Here is a 15,010-nt window from a genome sequence, read left to right as displayed (position 1 = left end):
TGAAAAAATTGAACCCGGGATGGTAGAACTGCCTCATGGAACTGAAAACACTTTCAAGGACTCTGAGAAAAAAGGAACGTTAGAGATCATCTAGTCCCGTTCCTCATTTTTATCCAGTCCTTTTATTTTACAGGTAAAAAAGCCTGAGGCCCAGAAACACTAAATGACTTTCTCAAGGTCTCACAGCTGGTTGGTGGCCTGGCCGGAGCCCAGGCCTCTCAACTCCCAGCCGGTCCACTGCGTAGCTTTCTTAAACTTTCTCTGCATGTTTCCTAGAGATCCTAAGAATTGATGGATGTACTAATCCCTGTAGGATTCCATTTCAGTGTCTCCCCGTCGTAAGCCGGCCTGAAGTCTGCTACAGTTCAGCTCTCGGGTTTGTCCTCAGATTCCGAGGCTGTGAGGTCCCAGTGAGGGCAGTTGTAGGACACCCCTGGCAGGTCTTTTCACTAGACGCCTGCTAGAGATTTGATACAAATCACTAGACAGCATGAGAAATAATACCGCTTAATCACCTCGAAAAAGGGAAAAGAAGTCACGGATTGGTGCCCGAATCTTGCAGTTGTGGAATTAAATGATCTTGATTAGACTAGCATGTCTCCCCAGAGCCTCTAACCTAAACTCATATCCTGGGGCTTCTCTGAACACAGCGCCACCACCGCATGCTCTCTTCTTACGAGTCTCCTAATGAGACCGTCTGAGACCGTCCCATACGTGCAGCTTCCTTCCTAGATCTGAGACTCACCGGCCAGATCGTCCTCATCTGGTCATCTGGTCTATCTGAGCCAGCCACAGTTGGTCTTTTTTTAAAGATTTAACAATGCCTTTATTATCCAGTTAAGGTCTTTTTGCTCCTTCCAAATTCATGTGTGTTGAGGAGGGCTGGGGTAGGGGTATAACTCCCCAAGTGTTTCTGTGAACCAGAACCGACCAGGCCAAGTTTACAGTCAAGTGTCAGATGACATTGATCTCAATCCATCACACTTAAGCAACCTTCTGTTTGTCTAGTTTTAACAAAATGGATACAGATTTTATAGTGGAAAAACATTTTCTTAATTTCTCTTCCCTCAACCCTTACAGTAAGCATTTTTGAGCAAGGCCAGGAATCAGCACTGAGTTGGGAGACTTCTAAATTTGAAATAGGTTAGTGCAGAGTGCACCTAGGCTTAGATTTGGGGGTCATCATTTGGCATCCATTTACATACTTTTAGAAATTAATACAGAAAAGTGTAACGAAGAAAATGTTAATTACTTTTGCCACCCAGACATAGTCATTATTATTGGGTGTTTTTTCCCCAGCCTTTTCTCTGTATTTTTTTAAAATTTATATGCTGGAGGTCAAATCCATCCAGTTGGTTCCCTAAGGTTTTATTCTGTTTTGGTTGACCACCTAACAAGAATTTTCCATTTTATTACAAATCTCCATACACATTCTTTTAATAGCTGCACAATATTCTGTTTTACAGGTAAATCATATTTTATTTAGCCATTTTCTATTGCTGGATAATAGATGTGAACATCCTCTAGAAGTAACACACATTCATGGATTTTCCTGTAAAAAATCATTATTGCAGATTTTTAATGGCCTAAAATTGCTCATCTGGCACACCTAAAGCCTTGGTTAAGAAATAGTGATTTAGAGATAAGACACAGATGCCTCCCCAAGAGGTCCTACATCTGGCTGTGTCATGGAAGAGCATACAAGCCCTCCCTAGAGAAGGGACCCCCTTCACGCTCTTGTCTCTGTTGTAGGTCATATACTTGACACCAGGAGAGAAAAACCGGAAGACACAGGGACAGCTTTCACTGCCTAGACTTTCCTTTAGTGACCCTGCTCCTTAGTACACACAGCTCTTCCACTTGAATCTCCTCAAAGATCCACTAGCATTTCAGGTCATTGCAGGGCGTGGGCATTCCGTGGAGCTGACCCGTCATGTTTGAAGAGTTTTCATATTCTTTCTTTGTCATATGCAATAATCAAGCCTCCAGTTTGGTCTAAGGTTTTTAAAAAATCATCTTTAGAGTTGAACTGTCAGCATTTTGATGTCCAACATATCATTCCGTTGGTTCGTGGTCCATCAAAAAGGAGCAGTTTTCTTTTTTTTTTTTTTCAGTGTGAATATGGTAGAGAGTTTGGAAGCACACATTTTAACATAAATTGCTTCAATGCATTTTATAAAGGAGAGTGGCCCTTTCAGGACTGAAGGAGCATTGGGGAAAGCCAAGATTAATTAAAACTGTCATCAGCCTTGAAGATGGAAAACTTGTTTTGGGAGACAGGGTGACTCTAACCTATTAGATGAAATCATTTGTGACATCATTTCCCCCCAAAATATCATGTCCCTGATAAGTGCAAATGATACATGAATTGTCAGGAAAGAAAAACCTTTCACGTAGGTTGTGTCAACAGTGACAAAATACCTAATTGAAAGGTGAGAAACTCAGAGTAAGCAGCCTTCCACATGATACCCAACAACTGTTTTAACAGATGGCTCTGAGTGGTCCAGGGTTGTGGCATCATGTGGCAACTGGCCACAAATGTACTTACCCTTCACACCTCATTCGGTTCTAGTACACGTGCTCTCCACTTGACATAAAACCAACAAATGAAAATGTGGGTTCATTTCCAAGAAGTATTTTGGCATGTGGGTATTTGTTTTACAGAGATATTTATCTCCAGATTCCTTTCTCTAGTTGAGATGGTGAATTTAAAATAACCTGTTTGTTTAGAAGCATTACTTTTACACCTCATTTACTGTAGAAAGCAAATTACCGTGAACCTTTGACACTTGACCCAAAGGCCAAAAGTTGGCTTCAAAGGAACTTGGACAGTAGAAATACCAAACCTTGGGGAGGGGGTATGCTACACTGTCATTTAACACATGTCCCGAACACTTATTCGATCAAAGCAGAGAGTGTTAGGGCTCAGAGTTATAGCTCAGGCCCTCAGTCCCACCCCCTCGTTTTGCGGTAAGGCGGCTGAGGAGTGAGGGCTAGGGCCATCCTGGGCTGGGCAACAACACGTCAACGGGCTAGCGAAACCAGGAGCCTCAATTCCTTCCTACCCCATCCAAGGTACTTGTGCCATATGTGTGACACAGGGCAGTTGACCTTGAGCCAGGAGGAGAGCTCCAGGAGGATTCTGGAATCCACTGAAGACCAGCTAGTTAACCCAAGGCCATGGGAGGCGTCCCTGTGAAGTGACAAAGCTGGTCTAGGTGCATCTCATACATGTGTGTCTTTTGTCTTCTTTTTGGAGCCTCCAGGACGGTTCAGAGAAATGGTTTCCATCACGTTTAGTTAGCCTTTTCGATTTCAGGCCAGTTAGTAACCCCTTCCCTAAAACCCACCCTTCTGTTCATCACAGAGTCTAATGAAGTACTGTGAACCCAAGCTTTTGTTTTTCTGCAAAGCGTGTTTTAAAATTTGTCTTTTGCCTCTCAGAAGGAAGTCTTAAGGGAATTGAAAAGATTAATTAGTGACCTTTCACCTCTGTTACAATACTATGAATACGATGAATAGGTTGGGAATAAAGGTAGAAACATTTACCTTACGGCTGTGGAATCTATTAAATATACACCATGAAACTTCAAAGCACTTCCTGCCAAGACTGGGCGAGAGCTTGAATTTTTCACTACTTGAGAGGGGGGTGGGGATTGTTCAGCTCACAGATATGTGCAATGGATTCACAAATTGGAAATATGTGTTGTAAAACTGCAACAGCAAATCATTTTTGTAAATTAAAACTGTATTTGTGTTTACTTAACTGTGACTACTGTTCAGACTCTACTCAGAAATCCTTTTTATAGGCTTTCTTAGCAAAAAAAAAAAAAAATTATTATTCCATACCTATGGATCATGTCTCAATCTTCTGTATATATGTTTTATTAATATGTAAATATTTAGATTTTTTTAAGATTACTATGTTCTTTTAAAAAAAAATTCCACGCAAGGCTAGTTGTGAAAATGGTGTATAACATGTGTTGTGATATCAAGTCCCAAGACGCCCTTTATGTCTGTTCTGGAAGAAAACAATAAATTACTTTAATTGAACTCGCCTGTCTCGTGCCTGTGCGCCAGCCCTCCCGCGTTTATGAAGAGGAGCCAATGCAAGCCATTAATTAAAAGGTATTTATTAATACTCTGGTGATCTTATGTGAAAGTTTTATCGTCTCTTTACTAAGTTAATTTTTAAAAATAAACGCACGGACCAGATTGCCACCAGAAAGAGCGTCTTGGAGCATCTCAAGTCACAGGCTCTGCCTGGCAATCAGATCAATGGCAAGGCCTACAGTAACACTTGAGCAGTAAGTACTGATATGCTTGAAGCCTAATTTTAAATGAATTAGGTGCCTTCATAATCTTCACTTAAAAGGTTAAGCCCCGCTTCTATGGAAACAACACATCAGAAGGACAAGTCAATCTCCTCTAATGCAAAGTGGCTGTTCAAACCTAATTGCTTTTATTCTCCTCTCTGAACACAGAAGGGCGCTACTCTTCACAGGCACTTGCCCCCTCCTGCCTCCAAAGGCCCCCCCGGGAGGGTCTGTCAGCTCTGTCCAGGCTTTGGTTCAGGATCCAGTTCTTGGGCCCTCGTTTGAGGGGATGGGGGTGGTGGGCTAGTCTACAGCTGGGAGGAGGGTAAGAAAGCCGTTGGATTGCAGGAATGAAGGTGACGAGGGTGAACTGCTTGGAAAGAAAGGAAATCGAAACTCCTGCCAACCGATTCTTCATGAACCCTCCATGTACCCTGGGAAGCTGAGGGTCTGGCCCCTACCTGCCCCTCATGCTGTAACCGCTCCCCTGTCCCCCACACACATGGCCCTTTTGCCAGGGAATTACTTGTATTTTTTTTTTTAATTATTGCTATGTCATGTGATTTGGCCCCGGGACACCTTTGTTCCCACCTCCTGGTGAAGATCTGTGCTCTCTAGTTCTCCTGGTTGACACCCTGAAGAGCTTTCTCATCCAGTGAGGGAAGGGGGTCGAGTGTCACCACCAGAAGGGACACCGCTTGCATTTCTGTAGAATAAGAGCTCACACACCTGCCTCAGTTGTCTCCCTCCTACAGGCCCACCCTTAAAACTAAGTATAGGTGGATGGCGGCTGACTCACTTCCCAGTCCTGTCCTCCAAGTCCTACCCAAGCACTTACTGAACACTTGTTGTCGGTAGGTGCTGTGTTGGTTTAGCACAGCCAGGGTTGGGAAGCAAGGGGTGAGGGCTGGAGCTGGGGCAGCCTGTCAGCCTGGGACCATCCCACAAAATGGGGCGGCTGTGGGGGCCACTGAAGGATTCTGAATAAGAGGTCTGATCAGAGTTACAGGCACCCTTGATGGGTCTGGCTAAAGTCTGGAATGTTGAGGGGAGGGGAGGGGCACGTCAGGAGCAGGGAGTCCCATTAAGAAACAGTGGGAACAACCAAGGATGGATAGAGGACCCCAGAGGACCAGGCCCCACATGCTAAAGCACAGGAGGACCAAGAGGACTCAGTGATGCACTAGCTCGGCTGGAGGAGGGAGTGCAGCCTTGGGGAGGAGGGAGGAGGTGTGGAAGACAACACCCAAGTCTCCCGCTGGGAACTGAGATTGGAAACATGGGGGGAGGGGCAGTTTGGGAAAAGATGACAGACAAGTTCAGGTGCGCATGGTACCCCGTTTCTTCTTTCAGTGAGTGGTCGCTGAACACTTAGGGTCTGCCTGGTACAGTGCTGGGGGCTGGGAGCACAGCCGTGAGCCCCAAGGAACACCAGAGCATAAACTCTTGAGTTCCTGAGTTCCGGAACAAGAAGAGGGAACTTAAACTGAGCAGCTTTCTCCCAAGCTAGAGTTGATCAAGATTTGAAGCCCCATTCATCCCACATAACTCAAGTCTGAGCTAAACTACATCATAACAGAGGGGTCTGTCAGCTCACGAGAAGTCCCCAGTCCCCATCAAGTCACAGTCTTTTGGTCCCTTTGGGTAACTTACCATGCTCTGAGATTGTCTTGTTTATTTATGTTTATTATCTGTTTTCCCTCTGGAATCTAAGCATCATGATGTCACAGGGATCTTTAAGGCCACGTAGATTTCAGTCCTTGGGCAAAACATGTTTTCAGGACCCCCACTTCTCATCCTCTCCAGCAGAGGTGGACTAGGACACACACTTCCCTCTCCCTCTTCTGTGTCCCATAGCCTTCAGTCATGTGGACTTTCTGTCCCTATGTTGACACTTCATAAGTGTCCATAACTCTGCTGGAGTTGTGGGTGCTGCCCAGGAGAATCCGGTAACTAATGATTCAGAACAAAGCTTTGAATTTTCACAAACCAACTCCATTTGCGTTTTTGTAACCTCTGAACGTATGATATTGGTCATCCCTCCCAAAATATATATTATATGCATGCATGTATTATTTATTTCTATTTTGTTACCGGTGAAATTAAAAGAATGTAAAATGAGTCATAATGGGAAAGCTGAAGAACAATAAAGAAATGGAGCCCTTGTGGGATAATCCACAGCATTCTGTGCTTTCATACTGACGTTCCAAATAGACTCAATACTTATGTGCCTTTTAATTGTTTTACTTTTTTTTTTTTTTGCCATTTTTACCTGTTAATGCTGAGAAACTGAAGGACATTTTAAACTTAAACTTTGAAACTAAGCTACTTCAGCCAATTCCTTTCAAACACATTTCAAAAATGAAGCTGAGCAGTTGAAACTGCTGCTGGCCTGGGTCCTCTCACCATGGATAACCCGGAAAATGTTTTTCAAATGTTTGAAGCCCATATGCAGAGCTACAAGGGCGATGACCCACTTGGTTAATGGGAAAGTTACATGGGATGAGTAGAAGAGAATTTTCCTGAGAATAAAGAATACTTCAGTTCAGTTGCTCAGTCATGTCTGACTCTTTCAGACCCCATGGACTGCAGCACGCCAAGCCTCCCAGTCCATCACCAATTCCTGAAGTTTACTCAGACTCATGTCCATTGAGTCAGTGATGCCATCCAACCATCTTATCCAACCATTCTCCTCCCGCCTTCAATCTTTCCCAGCATCAGGGTCTTTTCAAATGAGTCAATTCTTTGCATCAGGTGGCCAAAGTATTGGAGCTTCAGCTTCAGTCCTTCCGATGAATACTCAGGACCAATTTCCTTTAGGATTGACTGGTTGGATCTCCTTGCAGTCCAAGGGACTCTCAAGAGTCTTCTCCAACATCACAGTTCAAAAGCATCAATTCTTCGGCACTCAGCTTTCTTTATAGTCCAACTCTTGCATCCACATGACTACTGGAAAAACCATAGCCTTGACTAGATGGACCTTTGTTGGCAAAGTAATGTCTCTGCTTTTTAATATGCTGTCTAGGTTGGTCATAACTTTCCTTCCAAGGAGTAAGTGTCTTTTAATTTCATGGCTGCAATCACCAACTGCAGTGATTTTGGAACCCCAAAATAATAAAGTCTGTCACTGTTTCCATTGTTTCCCCATCTATTTGCTATGAAATGATGGGACCAGATGCCATGGTCTTAGTTTTCCTAATGTTGAGTTCTAAGCCAACTTTTTCACTCTCCTCTTTTACCTTCATCAAGAGGCTCTTTAGTTCTCCTTCACTTTCTGCCATAAGTGTGGTGTTATCTATATATCTGAGGTACTGATATTTTCCCCAGCAATCTTGATTCCAGCTTGTGCTTCATCCAGTCCAGCATTTCTCATGATGTACTTTGCATATAAGTTAAAATAAGCAGGGTGACAATATACAGCCTGACATACTCCTTTCCCGATTTGGAACCCATCTGTTGTTCCATGTCCAGTTCTAACTGTTGCTTCTTGACCTGCGTACAGATTTCTCAGGAGGCAGGTCAGGTGCTCTGGTATTCCCATCTCTTGAAGAATTTTCCACAGTTTGTTGTGAACAAATTCATCAGAGCATCTAATGAAGGAATTTTTAGATAAGAAGTGATATCACAATGACCCAAGGTTCATCAATTATTGTTTAAAATTTGCCGAGTGCAATAGTGACCATCACCAGTTTTTGAGTTTCTGTACAACCAGGGGAGCAGAACCTGGTCAGCTCCTCTGTCAAACCTAGGGAGCTACTGCAACAACAGTACAGGATGTTTCAGACACATCTCACTGAAACCATTTGCCAACTCCAGCAAGAACCTCAGAACCTCTGCTTGATGCTCAGATTTTAAATCAAAGGTAACTCAAAATCAAATCCAGGAAATAGCCTGCATTTCTAAGAATCAGAGTCCACAACTTTCTGGAGAAACACCTGCAGCTGGTGATAAAGGGTCAAACATGGAACAAAGGGTGATCATGATTTCTAAATCAGGATATTCTGCACACCCATCTAAGCTTATGACAAAGCTTATGTTCAGCAGTTTGTCATGTATTGCAAGGAGAAGCTTATTCGCCGAGAATTGGAGTTTTCTTTCAAAGAGCTGAGAGCCCAGAAATACAATCTATGGAGAAAGCATGAACAATGGGTAAATGAAGAGAGACATTATATGAAAAGGAAAGAAGCAAATGCTTTTGATGAACAACTATTAAAACAGAAAATGGATGAGCTTCATAATAAGTTACACCAAGTAGCAGAGATGTCTCATGAGAACCTGCCCTCTTCCCAGGGGATGTCTGAAGTCAGTCCAGCATGTTTGGGGCCACACACAGACTCCCAGCAGGAACTAAGAGCTCTGAGTCTTCCAGCCATCCCTCAGCAGACCTCGAAGAATGTGGACAAGAAACCCAGAGAGGCAACTTCTGTTCCTCTCATGGCAAGTGCTGTCACCACTGCTCTGTTGTTCCCAGCCATCAACCAGAGTGTAGCTTGCCTGGCTCCTTTGGCAGGCCAGCCAGTGATGGACGCCATGTTTTCAGGGGTCAGCAAAGATGCCAGGTGTGTGAACAAAAGTACTCATGAATTCAGGCTACACACTGGAGCAGAGGTCAAAGGAGGGTGTGAAACACAGAAGTTATTAACACAAGTTCCTTTCACACAACTCCAAACATATCACTGGCACTCATTCAGGCAACACCATCCAAAGTGCAGCCATCACCCACCGTGCACACAAAGTAAGCTCTTGGTTTCATCGTGAATATGTTTCAGGCTCCTACAGTTCCTGATATTTCTGATGACAAAGAGGAATGGCCATCTCTAGGTCAAAATGAAGATGCGTTTGAAACCAAGTTTCAAAAAAATGTAACATCTTCTGGGGCTTGGGGAGTCAGTAAGATCATCTCTTCTTTGTCATCTGCTTTTCCTGTATTTGAAGATGAAACAAAGAAAAGTATGGATTACCACAGCCAAAAAATAAACTTGCAGGAGCCAGGACCTTTGGAGAACATTCCATGAGCTGGTTTCCTACAAAACCAAATGAAGTGCCTCACACTGATGAGTTTCTGGATGATTCAGCTGTGGGGGGTGTCCACTGCAACAAAAGCCTGGCGCCCAGCCCCAAGAGCCCAGGAGACTTTAGGTTCGCCATGCAGCTCGCATCTATGCCCTTCCACAGGCTTCCCGTGGACTCCATGCACCCACTGGAAGATAAAGAAAATATGGTAGCACACCAGCACACCCATGTGGCTTTGGATTCTTTCAAAAGAAACAAGGTGGAACCCTTGAAAGAGAAAGTTCAGTCCAATTGAAGAGATAAGTCGAGACTTAGTGTGCCCCACAGATGTCCCTTCTGTGTCCTTGCTCCGTCTGGGCCAGCTTGCTGCAGCCATGCTGACCAGCAAGGCAGAGTGGCACCCCCTGACTTTGCCATTGCAGAGGATCTGTCAGAAGACAGCGCTGGGCTCCAGGCTGAATCGATGCAGGCTGGCTTGCTTGGGAATGTAGATGCTCCAAACTTCACTGTTGAGAGAATTCCTGAGATGAGGAGTTGATTCTCAAACTTTTAGCTGGGCTTTCTAAACCAGTGAGTTCCTATCCAAATACTTATGAATGGACATGTAAGCTTCCAGCCATCAAGCCCAAGACTGAATTCCAATTAGGCTCATTGCTGGTCTACGCTGATCACCTTCTTGGAGAAGGGGCTTTTGCCCAAGTCTATGAAGTTACCCATGGAGATGTGAACAATAGCAAAAATAAGGAGAAATTTGTTCTATATCTGTACAATATAGAAGTGAACTTTAGAAAAAAAGTTAAGCTGATGCAAGTATGTTAAATGGAGAACACTCCTGAACTCCAGGTGTGCACACTCTCCAAAACAATGCCATCCAGATTCCAAATGTCGAGGGCCCTCAATGTGAATAGGGAGCAAAAAAAAAAAAAAAATCCATCTTACAAAGGAAATTGAGCATCCTACATTGGTTCAATGAAGTGGTGGACCAACTGCACATTCCAGAAGGAGAATTGCTTTCTGCTGTCCTCGAGCAGTGGAGGAAGAATACATTACAATAGATGGCACTTACTCTGTATATGACTGAATTAAGAATTCTGTACATTGATGTATTACTAACCACTGAATAGGGGGAAATCAGACTCAGTTAACAGTCCCCTTCCTCTCTTGTAATCAACACTGCAGCACTGCCCTGTCTTTAGGAGAAGTATCTCACTGGTGTGAAGCAATGCCACCTTCCTCCACTGCGACCTCACAGACGCTCCCTGTAACACAGACCCAGAGCTGTGGGCATCTTGGACTCAGTAAGATTTTGCTTGTTTCTGTGGTTTGTGTCATGGACTGTTCAAGTGTGTGTGTCCTCCCTGCCTCTCTGGAAGCCATGACCACAGCTGGTCTTTCCCTGTCTCTGGGTGGATGGGCTCAACGGTCATGGAGGACTGGGTATATTTTAAACCTCCAGCTGACTCCTGGATGTTGGCTGGTGGACCCCAAATACACCTTGAAAATGCCGAGGCTAGCATTTTGACATTCAGCTTTAGAAAATGAGCAAACTCTCAGAGACCAAAAAATGACTTTTGATTGGAAAGTACCCAGTGACTCTGGAGGTGGAAAATAGGAGGTGGTGGAAGCTGACAAAATGAGTCTGAATTCGTTTGAAAGATTGAATGCAAGAGAGAAGTCAAGAAATGCTCTAGAAATTGAGAGAGAGACATAGGCCCCTCCCATCCTTCTCCCATTTAAACATAAAATGATTGAAATTGAAGCTGTGATTTTGGTACAAGAATAGACAGATCCATGAAACAGAGTGGAGATTTAAGTAAAAATTTGTCTCTATACAGCATATATTAAAAGTATTGTTATAATCAGCATAACATATGTTCAGCTGCTATAACAAAGAGCCCCCCCCCTCCACAGTAAGGCACTCAAATGCAAAACAGATTTTTTTCCCTCCAACTGATAACAGCCTAGAAGTGGGTGTGGGGGTCCAGGGTGGTCATAGGCAGCTCTGTTCATGTGGTCATCCAGAAACCCAGTTATATCCATCTTACTGTGCTGTCACCCCTGGGAAACATCCTCACCCAAGTGGTCAAAGCTGACTCACCAGCACAAATCTATATTTAAGACTCTGGGAAGCGGGAGTAAGAGTGGAGGGGAAATGAGGCTTCCCTGGTGGCTCAGTGGTAAAAATAAATCCACCTGCCAATGTGGGAGACAGATTCAATCCATGATCCAAAAAGATCCCACAAAACAATTTAAAAGAAAAGAGTGGAGGGGAAGGTCAAAGAATTGAAAAACTTCTGAGCACACAGAGATTTGTACACAAATGTTAAGAGCAGCATTATTCATAGTAGCCAAAAACCAGAAACTTGAATTTTCAGACTCAAGTTTTTGGACATCAGTCCATCAACTGATGAATGGATAAAGTGTGGTATACCCATACAATGAAATATTATTCAGCAATTAAAGAAAATAAAATACTGATACATGCTGATATGGATGAATCTTGAAAACATTATGCTAAGTGAAGGAAACTAGACACAAAGGTCAGATATACTATGATTCCATTTATATGAAATGTCCACATTAGGCAAATCTGAAGAGACTGGGAGTATTGTAATTAGCAGTTGTTTAGGGCCAGGATGGGGAGCAGTAATAGGAAGTCACTGCTAAGGGATGCAGAGTTTCCCTTTGGAATTATGAATATGTTCTAAAATTAGATAGTGGTGATGGTTCACAACCCTGAATACATTAAAAACCACTGACTTGTATACTTAACTTTTTCTAAACTTTTATTTTTTGGCAGCATGTGGCATCTTAGCTCCCCAGCCAGGGATCAAACCTGTGGTCCTGCCATGGGAGCACAGAGTCTTAACCACTGGACACCAGGAAAATTGCCTATACACTTTAAAAGGGCAAGTTTTATAGTATGTGAATTGTACCTCAAATCAAGCTGTTAAAAACTTACAGTACAGTTGGACCCTCTTATCCTACTCTATGTGTGACAATTCCAGTATTTCAAGGATTTAAACAAAAAACTAGAAAATTTGAAATTAATATTTATACAAGCTTGAGGAGAGAAAGGATTTCTTAAATATGATGCCATAGGAAGAAATAATCAACTAAGAATTATTTAATTACAAATTTTTAAGTGTACTTCAAAAAGTTTACAAAGAAAAAGAGCAAGTGAGAAGATGAGAAATATATATGCAGAATAAATGATTTTGAAGAAAGAATATACTTATACATATCCAACTGTCATAAATCAAATGGCCAATAAACATTAAAATGCTAAAAATTAAACCAAGAAATGCAAATTAAATAGTGGAAAGAAAATTATGGTTATTCACTGGCAAATATTGAAAGATAGCACCAGTATTTCTCTCTGTGCTGAAGGGAACTCTTAGCCATTATGAATAGACATGTTCATTGCTACAATATTTCTGATGGCAGTTTGGAAATAAATATCAAATTTGTTTAAAACTTTTGACCCAGCAATTTTACCTGAAGGAATTCATCTGTAAGAAAGAAAGATTTGCCCCAAAATCAAGGTACAGGGTATTAACCACAATATTGTTTAAATATTTTTAAAAATTAAAATAATTTTCATGTTATCATGTAAATTTACATTTAAATTATAATACATCCTTAAATTAAAATACTCTACAGGCATTTTGTGTCTTAAAGACTTAAATATTTAAGACATAACACCATAAGACTCCTAGAAAAGAACATAGATAGGCAAAACATTCTTCGAGACATAAATTGTACCAGTGTTTTCTTAGGTCAGTCTGCCAAAGCAATAGAAATAAAAACAAATATAAACAGATGGGACCTAATCAAACTTACAAGCTTTTGTACAGCAAAGGAAACCATAAACAAAACAAAAAGGCATCCTATGGACCAGGAGAAAATATTTGCAAATAATGTGACCAACAAGGGCTTAATTTCCAAAATATATGAACAGTTCATACAACTCAACAACAACAAAAACAATCCAAATGAAATCGTGCCATTTGCAGCAACATGGATGGACCTAGAGATGATCATACTAAGTGAAGTAAATCAGAAAGAGAAAGACAAGTGTCACATGATAACATTTATATGTGGCATTTAAAGGACAAAGGCATATATCTATGAAGCAAACAGACTCTCAGAGAACAGACTTGTGGTTGTCAAGCCAGGGAGGTAGGAGAGGGGTGGATTGGGAGTTTGCAATTAGCAGATGCGAACTATTATTTGTAGAATGAATGGACAACAAAGTCCTATTATAGTGCAGGGAACTATATCCAATATCATGTGATAAACTATAATGGAAAAGAATATGCAAAAGAATGCATATATGTATGTATAACCGAGTCCCTTTGCTCTACAGCAGAAATTAACACAACACTAAATCAACTACACTTCAATACGTTTTTAGAAAAGAATACTATACATCCATTTTCAGTGGTTTACACAGATCAACAGTCAAGAGACAAAGAAAAGCAGATGAACAAAAACAATACTAAATTTTTTTTTTTAATACACAAACTCAAAACAAAGTCTAAGGGGACATACGCCCAACTACTGATAGCTACCTCTGAATGGTTAGATTATGGGAACTTAAAAATTTTCTTCTTGTTATTTACTAAATTAACTTTCCTATAATGAACAGGGAATGAAAAGGGAGGTTATTCTTAAGACTTTTTAATAGTGCAGAAAAATATTTATAGCATGAAGAAATGCCATATAGTTAAAGCTATGGTTTTTCCACTAGTCATGTATGGATGTGAAAGTTGGACCATAAAGAAGGCTGAGCGCTGAAGAATTAATGCTTTTGAACTGTAGTGCTAGAGAAGACTGTTGAGAATCCCTTGGACAGCAATGAGCTCAAACCAGTCAATCTTGAAGGAAATCAACCCCGAATATACATTGGAAGGGCTGAAGCTGAAACTCCAGTACTTCGGGCACCTGATGCAAAGAGCTGACTCACTGGGAAAGACCCTGATTCTGGGAAAGACTGAAGGCAAAAGGAGAAGGGGGTGACAGTGCACGAGATGGTTGGGTGGCATCCAATGGACATGAGATTGAGTGGACTCCAGGAAATGGTGAAGGACCAAGAAGCCTGGTGTGCTGCAGTCCACAGGGTCGCAGAGAGTCTAACACGACTGAGCAACTAAATGACAACAAAATATTAAACAGTATGTTCAGCCTGATCCTACTTTTTATTTCAGAAACTCCTTTATTTTTATAAAGTTAGATTAATGGTCATTGTGTGCAACTATAGCCAAATTGCAGCATGTTCAAAAACATACCTACATCAACAACCTCCTACAGCTTTAAAAAGGTACAGATGTTGTGTTACCCATTGGCCTGATCACATTCTGTAAAAGCAATATTTACACACACACACACACAGAAAAAAAGAGGTTGTTAACAGTGGTTAGCTCTGGGTGGTAGAATTATATGTGACTGAAAAAATTATTTGTGTAAGTTTTCTAAAATGACACTTTTTTTTGTTGTTGTTCAGTCGCTCAGTTGTGTCTGATTTTTTGCAATCCCATGGACTGCAGCACACCAGGGTTCACTTATCATTTTCTAAAATGAAAAAATGAACATAACATTGTAAATCAACTATATTCCAATAAAAATTTAAATATTTGAAGGTAAAGGAAGAAAAGGCTCACAGGTCTATATTATGTGTA

The 15,010-nt window shown here is 41.7% G+C and overlaps 1 protein-coding gene and 1 pseudogene across 3 annotated transcripts in view; both read left to right on the top strand.

Moving 5' to 3' along the window:
• BEND7 (BEN domain containing 7) overlaps positions 1 to 4,051 on the top strand; it is an 86,188-nt gene extending 82,137 nt beyond the window's left edge. For 2 of the 3 annotated variants that reach the window (XM_010859938.1, XM_010859937.1), the window contains exon 8: positions 1,753 to 4,051. In XM_010859938.1, coding sequence (XP_010858240.1) covers positions 1,753 to 1,814 — 62 coding nt within the window. In that variant the 3' untranslated portion in view covers positions 1,815 to 4,051. Of the gene's footprint in view, positions 1 to 133 lie in introns of all 3 variants that reach the window. The other variant, XM_010859940.1, reaches the window with a different exon arrangement.
• Positions 4,052 to 6,723: 2,672 nt separating this feature from the next.
• LOC105003101 lies at positions 6,724 to 10,148 on the top strand (annotated as a pseudogene).
• The last annotated feature ends 4,862 nt before the right edge of the window (positions 10,149 to 15,010 follow it).

Source organism: Bison bison, unplaced genomic scaffold, assembly GCF_000754665.1.
Source record: "Bison bison bison isolate TAMUID 2011002044 unplaced genomic scaffold, Bison_UMD1.0 scf7180017864461, whole genome shotgun sequence".
Taxonomy (NCBI): Eukaryota; Metazoa; Chordata; class Mammalia; order Artiodactyla; family Bovidae; genus Bison; species Bison bison.
This window is presented reverse-complemented; position numbering and strand designations above follow the sequence as displayed.